This window comes from Microcaecilia unicolor, chromosome 6 (assembly GCF_901765095.1).
Source record: "Microcaecilia unicolor chromosome 6, aMicUni1.1, whole genome shotgun sequence".
NCBI lineage: Eukaryota > Metazoa > Chordata > Amphibia > Gymnophiona > Siphonopidae > Microcaecilia > Microcaecilia unicolor.
The window spans coordinates 286033481-286051053 of NC_044036.1; the positions used below are offsets into that span (position 1 = coordinate 286033481).

At 43.8% G+C, this 17573-nt stretch overlaps 1 protein-coding gene across 1 annotated transcript in view; it reads right to left on the reverse strand.

Annotated features, from left to right (window-relative positions):
- ADAMTSL2 (ADAMTS like 2) overlaps positions 1-17048 on the reverse strand; it is a 73715-nt gene extending 56667 nt beyond the window's left edge. The window contains exons 1-4 of the mRNA XM_030207700.1: positions 16861-17048; positions 13240-13348; positions 12357-12499; positions 2139-2214 (exon numbers count right to left, since the gene is read on the reverse strand). Of these exons, the coding sequence (XP_030063560.1) occupies positions 2139-2214; positions 12357-12499; positions 13240-13347 (327 nt within the window). The 5' untranslated portion in view covers position 13348; positions 16861-17048. The remainder of the gene's footprint in view (positions 1-2138; positions 2215-12356; positions 12500-13239; positions 13349-16860) is intronic.
- Between the last annotated feature and the right edge of the window lie 525 nt (positions 17049-17573).

Consider the following 17573-nt stretch of genomic DNA (forward strand, 5'->3'; position numbering starts at 1 on the left):
GGGTTTGGGATTTTCCAGCACCAAGGAAGGAGGTTGGTGCTGGATCAAAGAAGTTTGATCCAGCAACAAGGAAGGAGGAAAAATTCTGAGCCCTGCTATAGAGGTAAACACAGGGGACAATCAGTGTTAAAAAAAATCAAATGGTGTTAAAATGCATGTTATGTATTAAAATATTAGCATGTTAATAGCATTATGAACACATTAATTGCTCATCCCTAGATGCAATATATATGTACATGCATTGAGTATATGTGCACATGTACATCTTTTCTGGAGAGGTGTAAATTTCTGCAGTACTGGAGCTGGTTCTGCATGTCCATTTTATAGCAGTAGTATTATGCAGACACCATACAAACAAAGACAGTGGGGGTCAACACACTAGTAGAATACCAAATAAATCATTCAAACAAGTAGAAAAACTTTGGAAAACCATTTTTGGATCACTAGAAGGGTAAGCCAGCAGTAGTTATAATGTAGTGGCAACCATAGCCCAGTTCTTCATCAGCCTGAGTTTCTACTACTACTGCTACTATTTAGCATTTCTATAGCACTACAAGGCATACGCAGCGCTGCACAAACATAGAAGACAGTCCCTGCTCAAAGAGCTTACAATCTAATAGACAAAAAATAAAGTAAGCAAATCAAATCAATTAATGTGTACAGGAAGGAGGCGAGGAGGGTAGGTGGAGGCGAGTGGTTACAAGTGGTTACGAGTCAAAAGCAATGTTAAAGAGGTGGGCTTTCAGTCTAGATTTAAAGGTGGCCAAGGATGGGGCAAGACATAGGGGCTCAGGAAGTTTATTCCAGGCATAGGGTGCAGTGATACAGAAGGCCCGAAGTCTGGAGTTGGCAGTAGTGGAGAAGGGAACAGATAAGAAGGATTGATCCATGGAGCTGAGTGCACGGGAAGAAGTGTAGGGAAGGACGAGTGTGGAGAGATACTGAGGAGCAGCAGAGTGAGTACATTTATAGGTTAGTAGGAGAAGTTTGAACAGGATGCGAAAATGGATAGGGAGCCAGTGAAGCGACTTGAGGAAAGGGGTAGTATGAGTAAAGCGACCCTGGCGGAAGACGAGACGGGCAGCAGAGTTTTGAACCGATTGGAAAGGGGAGAGGTGACTAAGTGAGAGGCCAGCAAGAAGCAGATTGCAGTAGTCTAAATGAGAGGTGACAAGGGTGTGGATGAGGGTTTTGGTAGAGTGCTTGGAAAGAAAGGGGCGGATTTTACGGATGTTGTAAAGAAAGAAACGACAGGTCTTGGCGATCTGCTGGATATGAGCAGAGAAGGAGAGAGAAGAGTCAAAGATGACCCCAAGGTTTCGAGCTGAGTTGACAGGGAGAATGAGAGAGCCATCAACAGAAATAGAAAACGGGGGGAGTGGGGAGGTGGGCTTGGGGGGGAAATGAGAAACTCGGTTTTGGTCATGTTTAATTTCAGGTGGCGTTGAGACATCCAGACAGCAATGTCACACAAGCACGCTGAAACTTTGGTTTGGATGCAAGGTGAGATATCAGGGGTAGAAAGGTAGATTTGGGAGTCATCAGCATAGAGATGGTAGGAAAAGCCATGGGATGAGATTAATGAACCAAGGGAAGAAGTGTAGATAGAAAAGAGGAGGGGACCAAGAACAGAACCCTGAGGTACGCTGACAGGCAGAGGGATAGAAGTAGAAGAGGATCCACCAGGAAAGGACAGAGTCCTGGAATCCAAGTGAGGACAGGGTAATTTTTTAAACATAAAGGGGTCCTTTTATGAAGGTGCACTAATGAATTAGTGTCTTTACGTATACAATGGGGTGTGTGGAATTTAGCACATGCTAATCATTAGCACACCTTAGTATAAAGGATCCCAAAGATTTTTAAGTTAGGTATATGTGTTCATCTCTGGGTAAAGGTGACTAAAGTCTTTGGAAACAAAAAATGAGGCTATATTGAATTGTGTTAAGAGCAATTTGTAAAACAGTCCAAACCCCATTCTTTTATGTGAAAAAAATAATTTAAAAAAAAAAGTTACAGAAGCTTTTGTCCTCCGATGTGCATGGGCACAAGTGAAAGTATCCTTGCTTTTGAATGCAAGACTGGACAGATTCATTATGAAAACAATAAATACTTCTACAAGTTGAATAAAATGTCCTCACCTCAGTTTTGCAGAGTTGATATCTCTTGGGTGTGCCAGAGCAAGTTTTATTTCCAACCCCATTGACTGACTTTCTCCTGAAGAAATAGCAGAAGTTAGAGACGGTTGAAACTTCTGTTACATTTCATAGATTCCAAAACCTACTGTCTATTCCTCCTGTGACATGGAGTAATGCAAACATCACTCACTTTAGACATATAGAAAAAACCACCTCTCACACGCAGAACCCCTCACAAACACTTCTGATCACTCCATCTCAAAAGCACACAGGAGAACTGGAAAATTTCAGAATGAGCAACAGAAATGATAAAAGGAATGAACAGTTCTCCTAAGATAAAAAGACTACACAGGTTTTCTCTTCAGTTTGGAGAAAAGAGGACAGAGACTCATATCCTTCGCCCCCTTCCTTGCCTGATCTGAGTAGCCTCCCTTTCTCCACCTCACCTGTCTACGACCCACCATGCATATGTAGTCCCTTAGGACACTACAGATTCTAAATAAGGCACCCACAAAATCCGCCCAGTAAACATTTCTGGCTAAGCATATTCTATAAGTGGCACCTAGATTTAGGTATGGTATATATAGAGTTCGCTTACTTGATATCCCAACACCGAAAACTACATGCCTCCATTTATATCAAAGAAAATGTGAAATAAATCCCTGTGCATAGATTTACATGTACTGGGCCATATTCTATAACTACGCGTGTAAATTTTGGAACACCCATGAAACCCTTATTTCCCGCCCATAACCACATTCCTTTTGAACTGCACACATTAGAATTTAGGTGCAGCTCCTTACAAAATACGCTTAGCGAGTTATGCATGTAAATTCTAATTATTGCCAATTAGTGCTCATTATTGCTGGTTAGGTGCTGTTATCAACACTGATTAGCTTGTTAAGCTAATTAAGTTGTGTGTTGTTATGGAAGATGCTTAGATTTCAATGTGGAATGCTAGGTGCGCTATATAGAATCCAGAATTATGTGGATAATTCTAGAACTCAGCACCACAATCTAGGTGCCCATTAGGTGTTCTTCTAGAATGCTAAGGTAAGTCAGCAGCAATGCATCTCACTGGCGTAGCTACTATGGGGCCACGGGGGCCTCCCGTAGATTTGGCCCTGGACCCCCCTGCCAACGACCCCCCTCCTGCCACCAACCCACCGCCACCGTCTGCTACCTTTGCTGGCAGGGGACCCCAACCCCCGCCAGCCAAAGTCTTCTTCCTTTGTTTTGCTTCTAAGTCTGATGTCCTGCACATACAATGTGCAGGACGTCAGACTCACAGAAATAGAACAAAGCCCAGCAGATCGCAAGGCTTCGTTCTGTTTCTGCGAGTCTGACATTCAGGATGTCAGACTCAGAAGCAAAACGAAGGAAGAAGACTTTGGTTGGCGGGGGTTGGGGTCCCCCGCCAGCAAAAGTAGGTGACGGCGGGTGGGTCATCGGTGGGGGGGGGGGGGGGGTCAAAGTTGTTGGTAGTGTGCTGGCGGTGGCAGGGGGTGTAGGCAATGGCGAAGGGGGGACTAAAATGTGCCCCCTCACCTCGGGCTCTGGACCCCCCTCCCCCCGAAGTCTGGCTATGCCCCTGATGCACCTACATTTAGGCATGCCCCAGGTCTATGACTAGAAACAGCAAAACAGGAAGAACCTCTACGTCAAAATATCCAATCAAGCAAGAGTAGAGGCTGACCAAAGACAAGACCAACACTGGAGAAGGTGTTTAAAAGACACTTTATTAGTTGCTTGGACAAAAGGACCCAACACATTGGGCGGACTCCTTCAGGGAACGCTGGTTTGTGCAGTATTCTCAATCGAGCAGATGCCTTTGGGAAGCTTTGTTTGCTCAGTATATTACTTTGAATACTAACATGCCAGAGGATGTGGTTACAGCGGTTAACGTATCTGGGTTTAAAAAAGGTTTGGACAAATTCCTGGGGGAAAAGTCCATAGTCTGCTATTGAGACAGACATGGGAAGCAACTGCTTGCCCTGGGATTTGTAGTATGGAGTGTTGCCACAATTTAGGTTTCTACCAGATACTTCTGACCTACCATGGCCAATGTTTGGAAAATAGGATACTGGACTAGATGGACCATTGGTCTGACCCAATATGGCTACTCTTATGTTCTTATGACCCCTGAAGCAGGCGTTTTGTGATGCCGAAACATGGACCGTGTTGGGTCCTTTTGTCCATGCAACTAATAAAGCGTCTTTTAAGCACTGTCTCCAGTGTTGGACTCATCCTTTGGTCAGCCAGGTCTATGACTGGCACCAATGGCCACACTAAAAAGCGGCATTTATATGCGTAACTTATAAAATACTGTAAGTTATACGCATGCATGTTAGACCTGTCCATGTCCCACCGATGCCCCTTCCCTGTAAATGCCCCCTTGCATTTATGCACTAACCCCCTAATTCTATAAAGTTGCTCACCCAAATTTGCACAAGCAGTTTATAGAATAGGGTCAACTGTGCATGTAACTTAATAATTAGATGCTAATTGACCTTAACAACCAATTATTGGTCAGTAATTGATGCTAATTGGCACTAATTGCTTGACATGCCCCTAACCCTCCCATGCCCTGAGGTACACCGCCTAGGACTAATGGATAGTGCAGTTTATAAATGTTTCAAATAAATTAAAATACCCCTCCAAGATCCACCCCCACCCTTGCAGCTGCACGCTCTGGAATTTGAGCACACAACTTATAATATACCAACTGAGGAGAGTTACGTGTGTAACTACCAAATATGTGCATACTAATATTTATGCGTCTGTCTACAGTTAGGTGCGAGCATTTACAGAAGGCATCTGGCTGAAATAAGTGCTTGTTCCTAAAATTAGGTGTGTAAATGCAGATGTACACTAGAATTCTGTAATGACAGGCAGCTCATGCAACTGCCATTATAGAATCCAGTGCCTAACTTTAGGTGACCTTTTGAGAATTGACACCAAAGTGTTTTTAGCACTAAAATTATTGAATAATGCTCAGCACTCTGTTAGGACTAACGCATGTACTATCTGAGGCAGACTGAGGGTAGTCTGGGCCTCTGCGCACTGAGGGTGGTCTGGGCTTCGTGTCTGGCCACTGTCCGACACTCCCCCTGCTGCAGCAGCTGACACCCTCGCTATCCCGGTCCTACTTGAGGAGTCCTGGTAGTCTGGTGGCCTCTGTGGGGGGCATGTTCTTTCAGGCCTGTTGTGCTGCCGCTATTCCCCCGCCTTCTGGCACTAAAGTGTTTTTAAAATGGCGGCTGAGACTTCTCGTGGGTCTCGACAGTCTTGCGAGACTTCCACAGGGAGTCTCAGCCACCATTTTTAAAATACAGTGGTGCCGGGCAGAGGGGGAATAGCGGAAGCCCAGCGGGCCACTAGATCACCAGCGGTGTGCCAAGCATCCGGGCAGAGCCTCTGGGCCCCCTAGAGCCTCTGGACTCTAGGGCACTGCCCAGTTGCCTGAGTAATCAGTCTGCCCCTGTGTGCTATAAATTTAAGCCCATAACTGGAGCTGAAATTTAAGCACCCTGCAATAGAATGAGGAAGTATGTGCCTGCAGTAGCCTGGCTTTGTATTTGCCAGAGTGTATGTGGTGTGGTGTAGTGCATATGTGCACTGACGCACACATGCACACCCAATCACATGGTAGATAGACAAACTCCGCTTCCTCCTAATTGCACAATTTATACAGAAGATGAGTACGATGAACAGCTAAACATGAATAATTATTTACCCTTTTATACAAGGTGAACAAGCCGTGACATTAGCTTGTAATAGATTGAAAACAACTCTAAGGACATATATATTTTTTAAGTGAACACATAATTAAACTGTAGAATTTATCATCGTTGAACATGGTCAAGGCTACTTGAGAAGTCAGACAGATATATCTATAGTTATATCTGAGAGTAAACATGAAATTAATTTTCCTATTTGGGTCTCACAAATACGTTCCAGTGCCCTAGGCTAGACTTGATAGTCCTTTGGTGTGACAAGCATGGCATCTCTTATGCTTTTGTTTTAAAGCACACTTCTTACAAACATGCATGCACAGACATCCCATATACTAATTTCATTCGTTTATTTTTGCATTTATACACAGAAAAACATTTTGCACACTCATACAGATTTCTTCCATGGATACTGACAAATAAAATAATATCTATTGCAACATAATCAAATGCGTGCTGTTTACACCCTATTCAAAGCATATAATTACTCCTAAGCATTCCTAACACACACAATCCAGTTAATCTTCCTACACCAATGAAGCCCAAGTGCTCATAGCTATTACTGTTCACTAGATGCTGCTGAACCTTAATGTCAATTATCCCAGACCCAAGCAAGAAATCTAAATCCAGTGTCACACACACACTGTACTGCCAGGGCAATCTCTGGTCAAATAGTCTAAAATAACTTAGGGGCCCTTTTACTAAGGAACACCAAAAAATGGCCTGCGCTGCAGTAGGCGCATGTATGGGACGCACCCAGGTTCATTTTTCAGCACACCTGCAAATAAGGCCCTTTTTTATGTGGTAAAATTAAAAATGAGCATGCGTCCATTTTGGGTCTGAGACCTTACCACCACCTGTTGACTTGGCGGTAAAGTCTCATGTGTTAACCGGGCAGTAATTGTCAGTGCATGTACACCACTGATTACCGCCCAGTTAGCGCCACGTGTTAGAAGGGTTCCAGAGGAGATCCGGGAAATTATAGACCGGTGAGTCTGACGTCGGTGCCGGGCAAGATGGTGGAGGCTATTATTAAGAATAAAATTGCAGAGCATATACAAAAACATGGACTGATGAGACAAAGTCAGCACGGATTTAGTGAAGGGAAGTCTTGCCTCACCAATCTAATGCATTTTTTTGAGGGGGTAAGCAAACATGTGGACAATGGGGAGCCGGTTGATATTGTATATCTGGATTTTCAGAAGGCGTTTGACAAAGTGCCGCACGAAAGACTCCTGAAGAAATTGCAGAGTCATGGAATCGGAGGTAGGGTATTATTATGGATTAAGAACTGGTTGAAAGATAGGAAGCAGAGAGTAGGATTGCGTGGCCAGTATTCTCAGTGGAGGAGGGTAGTTAGTGGGGTCCCACAGGGGTCTGTGCTGGGTCCGTTGCTTTTTAATGTATTTATAAATGACCTAGAGATGGGAATAACTAGTGAGGTAATTAAATTCGCCGATGACACAAAATTATTCAGGGTCGTCAAGTCGCAGGAGGAATGTGAACGATTACAGGAGGACCTTGCGAGACTGGGAGAATGGGCGTGCAAGTGGCAGATGAAGTTCAATGTTGACAAGTGCAAAGTGATGCATGTGGGTAAGAGGAACCCGAATTATAGCTACGTCTTGCAAGGTTCCGCGTTAGGAGTTACGGATCAAGAAAGGGATCTGGGTGTCGTCGTCGATGATACGCTGAAACCTTCTGCTCAGTGTGCTGCTGCGGCTAGGAAAGCGAATAGAATGTTGGGTGTTATTAGGAAGGGTATGGAGTCCAGGTGTGCGGATGTTATAATGCCGTTGTATCGCTCCATGGTGCGACCGCACCTGGAGTATTGTGTTCAGTACTGGTCTCCGTATCTCAAAAAAGATATAGTAGAATTGGAAAAGGTACAGCGAAGGGCGACGAAAATGATAGTGGGGATGGGACGACTTTCCTATGAAGAGAGGCTGAGAAGGCTAGGGCTTTTCAGCTTGGAGAAGAGACGGCTGAGGGGAGATATGATAGAAGTGTATAAAATAATGAATGGAATGGATCGGGTGGATGTGAAGCGACTGTTCACGCTATCCAAAAATACTAGGACTAGAGGGCATGAGTTGAAGCTACAGTGTGGTAAATTTAAAACGAATCGGAGAAAATTTTTCTTCACCCAACGTGTAATTAGACTCTGGAATTCGTTGCCGGAGAACGTGGTACGGGCGGTTAGCTTGACGGAGTTTAAAAAGGGGTTAGATAGATTCCTAAAGGACAAGTCCATAGACCGCTATTAAATGGACTTGGAAAAATTCCGCATTTTTAGGTATAACTTGTCTGGAATGTTTTTACGTTTGGGGAGCGTGCCAGGTGCCCTTGACCTGGATTGGCCACTGTCGGTGACAGGATGCTGGGCTAGATGGACCTTTGGTCTTTCCCAGTATGGCACTACTTATGTACTTATGTACTTATTTTCTGCCTAGTGTTTTGGACGCACGTCAAAAATAGAATTACCACCCGGGGCATGTGGTAAAAGGGCCCCTTAAAAGACAAAACGTGCAATTCTATAAATGGCACCTAGAGGTAGGCACCACTTATGTATGTGTTAAGGGCAGGATTTGGTCGTTTGTAACTTGGATATTTTTCTGCCATAAATGGAACAAAACAAAGATGTCCAGGACTAAAAGTAAGATGTTTTGAGCTAGACCTGTTTTAATAACAACTAAGCCACAGAAAAGTGCTCTAAATGACCAGCTGACCACTGGAGGAATAAAATAATGACCCCCCTTACTCCCCCAGTGGTCACTGACCCTTTTCCACCCCCCACCCCCCCAAAGATGTGAAAGAAACTACATACCAGCCTCAGATGTTATAGCCAGTCCTATTAGAGCAGCAAGCAGGTCCCTGGATTAGCCTAGTGGTCAGTGCAGTGCACTTTAGAGAAGGGTACTCGGGCCCATAAGCCACTCTGTTACACTTGTGGTTGAAAGTGTGAGCCCTCCAAAATCCACCAAAAACCTGCTGTACCCAACTATACTTTATGCCTGCAGGTGTCACCAATATGTGGGTACAGTAGGTTTTTTTTTTTGGGGGGGGGGGGGGTTGGGGGGCTCACCATACAATATGAGGTGGTAACGGTGAGATGTGTATCTAGGACCTTTTATATGAAGTCCACTGCAGTGTCCCCTAGGATGCTCCACTGCTCTTCTGGGATGTCTGTGTGGCCAGTCTACTAAGAATACTGGCTCCTCCTACATCTCAATGGCTTTATTTTGTGCGTTTTTCACGTGGATGAGTTTTCTTTTTTTCAGAAAATGGTCCAAAAAGATAAATGCACAGAGTACAGCAATGTCTTGAAAAAGGTCTTTTTTTTTTTTGTTACATTTGTACCCTGCACTTTCCCACTCATGGCAGGCTCAATGTGGCTTACATGGGGCAATGGATGGTTAAGTGACTTGCCCAGAGTCACAAGGAGCTGCCTGTGCCTGAAGTGGGAATCAAACTCAGTTCCTCATGACCAAAGTCCACCAACCTAACCACTAGGCCACTCCTCCACTCCACTTTTTGAAACAAAAAGATAAATGTTTTTCATTTATATTTCCTACTTGAATTTTACACATTTTGAGAAAAACATCAAAAGTCAGAGTTGAACATCATATCCAAAATGCTCCTCCACATGCACTAGGCACTGTTCTATATGGTAGAACCTAAAGGCCATAGAGTCTAACCCTAAGTGCTATAGCATCTAATTACAAGAAAGGCACATACAGTGGGGGAAATAAGTATTTGATCCCTTGCTGATTTTGTAAGTTTGCCCACTGACAAAGACATGAGCAGCCCATAATTGAAGGGTAGGTTATTGGTAACAGTGAGAGATAGCACATCACAAATTAAATCCGGAAAATCACATTGTGGAAAGTAGTATGAATTTATTTGCATTCTGCAGAGGGAAATAAGTATTTAATCCCTCTGGCAAACAAGACCTAATACTTGGTGGCAAAACCCTTGTTGGCAAGCACAGCGGTCAGACGTCTTCTGTAGTTGATGATGAGGTTTGCACACATGTCAGGAGGAATTTTGGTCCACTCCTCTTTGCAGATCATCTCTAAATCATTAAGAGTTCTGGGCTGTCGCTTGGCAACTCGCAGCTTCAGCTCCCTCCATAAGTTTTCAATGGGATTAAGGTCTGGTGACTGGCTAGGCCACTCCATGACCCTAATGTGCTTCTTCCTGAGCCACTCCTTTGTTGCCTTGGCTGTATGTTTTGGGTCATTGTCGTGCTGGAAGACCCAGCCACGACCCATTTTTAATGCCCTGGCGGAGGGAAGGAGGTTGTCACTCAGAATTGTACGGTACATGGCCCCATCCATTCTCTCATTGATGCGGTGAAGTAGTCCTGTGCCCTTAGCAGAGAAACACCCCCAAAACATAACATTTCCACCTCCATGCTTGACAGTGGGGACGGTGTTCTTTGGGTCATAGGCAGCATTTCTCTTCCTCCAAACACGGCGAGTTGAGTTCATGCCAAAGAGCTCAATTTTTGTCTCATCTGACCACAGCACCTTCTCCCAATCACTCTCGGCATCATCCAGGTGTTCACTGGCAAACTTCAGACAGGCCGTCACATGTGCCTTCCGGAGCAGGGGGACCTTGCGGGCACTGCAGGATTGCAATCCGTTATGTCGTAATGTGTTACCAATGGTTTTCGTGGTGACAGCGGTCCCAGCTGCCTTGAGATCATTGACAAGTTCCCCCCTTGTAGTTGTAGGCTGATTTCTAACCTTCCTCATGATCAAGGATACCCCACGAGGTGAGATTTTGCGTGGAGCCCCAGATCTTTGTCGATTGACAGTCATTTTGTACTTCTTCCATTTTCTTACTATGGCACCAACAGTTGTCTCCTCGCCCAGCGTCTTACTGATGGTTTTGTAGCCCATTCCAGCCTTGTGCAGGTGTATGATCTTGTCCCTGACATCCTTAGACAGCTCCTTGCTCTTGGCCATTTTGTAGAGGTTAGAGTCTGACTGATTCACTGAGTCTGTGGACAGGTGTCTTTCATACAGGTGACCATTGCCGACAGCTGTCTGTCATGCAGGTAACGAGTTGATTTGGAGCATCTACCTGGTCTGTAGGGGCCAGATCTCTTACTGATTGGTGGGGGATCAAATACTTATTTCCCTCTGCAGAATGCAAATAAATTCATATACTTTCCACAATGTGATTTTCCGGATTTAATTTGTGATGTGCTATCTCTCACTGTTACCAATAACCTACCCTTCAATTATGGGCTGCTCATGTCTTTGTCAGTGGGCAAACTTACAAAATCAGCAAGGGATCAAATACTTATTTCCCCCACTGTATGTATAAGGGGCATAGGTGGATCATGGATGTGTCTCCCAATTACACACGCAATAATGGAGCCAGACCTGGAACCTGATTTTTTTTTCTCCCCTCTCTTTCTGTTCTCTTTCACACAGTTTGGAGTTCTTTTCCATTAGGGATGAACAATTAGCTTTCAATAAAGTCCAAACTCAGGCTCACCGGGATAGATACCAATGTATCTATTAAAGCACCAAGTATAAAAGACTCAACACGGAGCCATGTTTCAGCATGGAAATGCCTCCTTCATGAGTCATACAATCTTATTGGATCTTTCTCTATCAGTAGATGTTTAAAAAGTGCCCATAAAGAAACAGCAGCAACTGAGTGATGTATCCCATTGGCGTCTGACCAAATCTTTTTCCTGGTGTTTTGTTCTTTTCCTTTTAACATTTTTAGTTTTTTTATTGCTAAACTTTTACAAAAAATCCGCTGCCTCAAAATGATCATCTAACTGCATGTAGTACAGTCTGCTATGCTGCAGGGAAAAGGCCTCAAAGAGCTTACAGATTTTAAATCTGTCTGTTAAAGCTAAATCGGATCACAAGATCCTGCCTTCATCATTGGCCAGCAGACTTATACGGTCTGTGCCAGAGCCAGTGGTGGGAGGCGGGACTGGTGGTGGGGAGGCGGGGAATAGTGCTGGGCAGACTTATACGGTCTGTGCCAGAGCCAGTGGTGGGAGGTGGGACTGGTGGTGGGGAGGCGGGGAATAGTGCTAGGCAGACTTATACGGTCTGTGCCAGAGCCGGTGGTGGGAGGCGGGGCTGGTGGTTGGGAGGAGGTGATAGTGCTGTGCAGACTTATACGGTCTGTGCCCTGAAAAAGACAGGTATAAATCAAGGTAAGGTATACGCGTATGAGTTTATCTTGTTGGGCAGACTGGATGGACCATGCAGGTCTTTTTCTGCCGTCATCTACTATGTTACTATGTAACTATGTAATTACTTCAGTTACAATGAATGGTCCAGAATAGAAGGCATAGCTGAAAAGGTTAATGGTATACCATGAGATATTCACCACGTCAGAACTCTCTCTAGTGAGACACTAGCAAGGCTTCAAAACTGCCTTGTGATCTTACAAGCTTCATGTTTTCACTGCTCAGTGTCAAGAAGGTTCTTCAACACCTTGACAGTACCTCTGCTGGAGGCAGTGCCTCTCCTGGGACTTCACTCCCCCTCCACAGGTCCTGGTACAGGCTGTCCACTTGGTCCACTCTCCCCACCAGTGCGCAGTTACGTCTGACTTCTGCTCCAGGCTGTTTGAATTCTGTGCATTATCCTGTCCAAGATGTCATGGATTCGAAGAGAAGAAAAAAAAAAAGGCTTACAGTTAGAATGAGTTCTGTCGCCAAGCACCTATTTGTTGCATTCTTCAGAAGGGGAAATGAAACAGATGCAAGCTGAGGGTGAACAGTTAGGAAAGTGAGACAGTCACACAGCTAGAAGCTTTTACAATGATGCTTCTGTTCATATCTGAATCTTTTTCTAATTCAACCATTGTTCTGTGCAATATTAATAAAGTTTTGTCTGATCAGAACAGAATGGGGCGAAGTCCTTTTTTTTTTTTAAATAAGGCACCATGAGCCTGAAGTACTTAGTATCCCCCCCCCCCCCCCCCCCCCACCATAGACACGAGAATAGGAAGACCCCTTTAGAACATCTGGCTCTACACATGCAACATTTTTGTATGAGGAACAGATACTGTCAGCTTTCTTTGCTCTGGGCAGTATAATTAATGCCAAATTAAAATGAGTGGGTGATAGAGGGGGCTGGATTCAGCAGGAAGGATAATTGCACACTTGAGGTGTGCTTTGTGCAGTGTGGTAAAAGTTCTGTGGAGACATTGAATGTAACTAGGTATGACATAGGGTACTGGGCAGAACATCACATTAACGAGCAAGTCATTTTTGTTTCTCTACCATAATTCTCAGCGTTTTGTATGCTCCATTCCTAAAACAATAGGCAAGGAAGCCCAGACCCCCCCCCGGATGTAACTTGTAAGCACCTGTTGTGACTCACCTGTGAAGTAATGAAAGCAGGGCTTCCTATGAAGAAAGCAAAGGGAAGAATCCACTTTAGCCCAGAACTGTGACCCAGTCCCAAAAGTTTTCTCCAGCTCCACTTCATTCTGTAGAGACATTGACATTTTAGATATGATGTCAAATATAGCATCACTGTAATAGTTTAATGCACTGAATAGATAGTCCAACTCCGAGCTTACAATCTTCTCTCAAACTTTTGAATATGAAGTTCCACCCAGAGACAAAGAGATTCTACCCTCCAAGATGTTCACGAATGGGTTGATAGTCTTTAAATACATGGATTGAAAAAGAATACCCCTATCAAAGCCCTTCAATTTTATCATAGATAGGAAACCAGACACACATACACACACAGCGATCCTATAAGCCATGTTTTCCTCCAAATAATCAGAGCTCTATGGATATTAATCTTTAGCAGGGCTCTTTTTGAGGGGGTACTTGGGGGTATTGAGTACCGGCACTTTTTCCATTCTCTACTAAAATTGACCCCATGGACTCCGAGTTTTAATGAAAGAGCTGAGGCTCTACACACCAATTCTGCTTTGTCATAGATTCTGTGACTGGTTGCAAGGGGCCTGGCTATTGTGGGGTGGGTAGCATTTGAGTACTGGCACCTGTTTTGATAGGAAAAAAAAACCACACTGGTCTTTAGTATCCCCCATTTCAAAGGTTATTTTCTCTGTCTTCAACTAGAGGTAAGAGGGGTTGTACCTACCTTTACAAAGTAGGGGGCAGTGCATGATTTCACAGTCAGAGATCCAAAGTGCATCTCTGAATTTTCTCTTGAGAAGAGCTCAGAGAGGTCTGAGCCTGTCTTCTCCCATGGGTGGGAAGAGAAAGGGTAAGAAATGTACCCGATTCAAAAGATTCTTACCCTTATATAATTGCCATATTATTCTTATAAATTCAAATGAGAAAATAATTCTTATTATTCTTAGTATGCTTATTATAAATCATAAACATACTTATGATAAAACCATTATGAAGAGCTTCTCCTCACTATATTTTACAGCTGTTGTAATTGTAACCCTGCTGTGACCATTAGAAGAAAGGAGAAACCTCATTTGTGCTGGCAGCAATAGTTCACCAGAATGCATCTTTTAAGAACCCACTGGATAGGAGAGAAAAAGCAGAACAGATTCAGTTCAGGCTTCTCCAGCTCTGAAAAGCGGAACCAGAAATCCCAGAATCAGACAACTTATGCAACTCATTGCAGAGTGTGGGGGGGTGTCCTTGGAGATCCCGAGATGAAAAGTTTGTGCAGATCAGATTTCAGAGAAGAACAAACACACACATCAGTAAAAACACAATTAAAACAACACTTCCTATTTTTTAAAAATATTTTTAAGGGTGGTTAGGAAAATATGAGCAATTTAATCACTGTAGTTACAGCTGTTCAGAAATATACAGACAGCCACCTCAGGAGTGGAAACTGAGTTCCAGACCTGCAAGACAGTTTCCCAATAGAGTACTGAAGAAAAACAATCATAATTAAATTACAGTTGAATAATCTGGGACACAGAAAAAAAAAAAAACATCAATCCGTACAAGGTTTTCTACAGAACAGGGGGAGGGCAGAGGTTAGAACAAGAGTTCCCAGAAGTTTGCTGTAAGGTTGCCAGCCACTGCTAGGTTTTCAGAACAGGACTCTGCTGGGTGCGAGGACTCATTCTAATTTCCTTATTATAGTCCTTAAGAAAAAGAAGACTACAAATCCAAGCATGCAGTGGGAGTAAACCCAGAAACGGATCAGTCTGTCCTGAAAAATCTGGAGTCAGTTGGCAGCCCTAGTTTTCCCCATTGAGATATTGGACAACCATGAAGTTAAAGCTTGCAATCCCTGGTAAGGCCAGGGGGTGTCACAGTTCTGCTTAAGGAATTCAGGTAAAAGGTAAGGTGCTCTTATTGTCTCCTCTATATTGAGGGCATCTTTTACTAAGGCACGCTCACATTTTTAATGCGTGCCATAGGAATGCATTGGCGTCTCTAACATTTAGCCTACAATTTTAGCACGTGCCAAAAACATGAACGCCCCTTAGTAAAAGACCCCCTGAGTTCTTTATTTTCTGTTTAATAGTCATTCTCACTGATCTTTCACAAAGCAGATGCTGCATGCACCTTGTCTCAGACTAAAAAGATGAAAAGCCCAATATACGAAATAAAATCCTGTTTCAGATTCCTGTTGACCCTTGTTACTTAAATACCTTAGAACAAGTTCACACTGTAATGTGACTAGTCCTGTGTTCTACCCAGTCACAAAAGGCAGAAAGCTGTGAAATTTCTATCAGGGCATTAAGAACCAAATTGCTTGCTTGATGAAAGATGTTTGTTGACCTGAGTGCCCATCAGCTATTCTCACTTTACATCCTCTGAGCTTAATTTGAAATTATGGCTTTGAAAATGTAATAATTGAAGCTCGGAGCTCTTAGCTGACCTTACTGAGACAGGTGTCTCAGACTATATCCTAACACTTGCTTTTGATTAAGCCTTGCAGACACTTCTGGTATAAAGCCAAAAAAAAAACCTCCAGCACTGGTAAGGTTTATTTGCAATTTGCCAAAAATCTAACATCAACTCGGGGAAAAAAAGGAGAGATTATAGAAATAATTCTGTTCAACGTCCTTAATAAAGAAACAATTATGGCAGAATGAAAACAAGATTTCCTTATGTTACCTGCAAAAACATCCTGTCACAGAACATTTAAAAAAACATATTTGAAAATGAATGAACCATGCTTTTATTTTAGATTAGTTGGTTCAGAGTTTCTGCCCACTTACCACTTTGTAGTTCTAGCTCATGGGAACCAGGGCTGGGATTTGGCACCATAGCATAAGACTCCATTCACAACTACCCAGGGTTTTTATGGCATTATAGTTCTCCCAAGTCAGTCCAGCCATGGCAGGTTCCAGGATTAAAAGCCAAAGCAGTATTTCTCTCTCAGAATTATCTAAATTGACCCTAAATCTGTCCTTTAGATGTCCCCTTTGAGGGTTGGCTGAGGCTGCTCCCTCCTTCCCTCCCTCAGGGCTATGAATAAAGTGCTATGTTTTAGTAACAGGTCACAGCGTTAGCTCCCTTAAGGGTTTTTTTGTAGATAACTTCATATGCATAGGATGTCCTGGTGACCAGTATTCAGACACCATTCTAGTGCAGAGGGTCCATCCTTCAGGTGAATGCCAGAGGAGAGCAAGAGGTAGGTGGGAGCTGGAGGAAGACAAACTCCCTAAACCTTTCCTGACACAGAAAGTTATTTAAGGTTTTGGTCTAGAAGGAAAGCCGATGCAGCTGTCCACTAGCACTGTCTCATCTGGAAAAAGATGGTGGTGTATAAAAGGACACTTCATACACCTGCTAATAAATATTTTAACCTTTCTAATAAGGAATGACATTGTTCCATAAATGCCCATGTCCTGGTACTTTTCTTTACATTTCATAAAACCGAAGGATAAAACTTTTATTTTAAAAAAGTGCAGAACTCACTAAAAAAATAAGGGCTTCGGTTTATACCGAGCTGGAAATAACATGCAATAACCGCTTTCCTCTCACTGTAATTACTGCTTTGAACACGTGTAGACTTGATCAGTCTAGATTGCCTTACCTTGAGGAATCGTAGTCACTGTCCTCCCGGGTGCAGGTGCTGCACACGGTTGCGGAATGAAGCTTAACACACTCCCAGCATAAACGCTGTCACTCACACGTTAATCCGGATTCACTAGCACTTTCGCTCCTAGCGTACACACGTTCACTGAGTTTTCTTTCCTCCCCCGCCTCTCTTACTCTGGACGTTTTCTTTTCGTTTCCTTTTAAAGTCAGAGGTTGGGTTTTTGCAGCCAGCTACAACCGCACTGATGTCCCGGGCCACTCCTGGGCTCTTTATAGCTGTGAGAGGGACAGGAAGGGTTTGACACCTTTCCCTTCCCTGCCCCTGCGCCCTCCTCTCCACCCCCAGCCCATTCAGATTGTACTGCAGGTGCTGTGCAGTGAGCTGCTCTCTTTCTTCATCGTGGAAAAGCACATGTTTTGGTTCTAATTTCCTGTCATATTCAGATTAGCTCACAGAAGAGACATAGCAGTTTTAACCAGCAACATACTGGGGGCCCTTTCACTAAGCCGCTTATGCGGCTACGTGCGCCAAAATGGAGTTAGCGCCCGACTACTACTTGGCTCTTGTGGTAATTTCATTTTTGTCCGATACACGCGGCTGACAAATAATTTTTATTTTTGGGCGCGCGTCAAGTGGCATTTGACACGCGTAGGTCAGTACCGCCCGGTTACTGCATGAGACTTTACAGCTAGATCAATGGCTGGTGG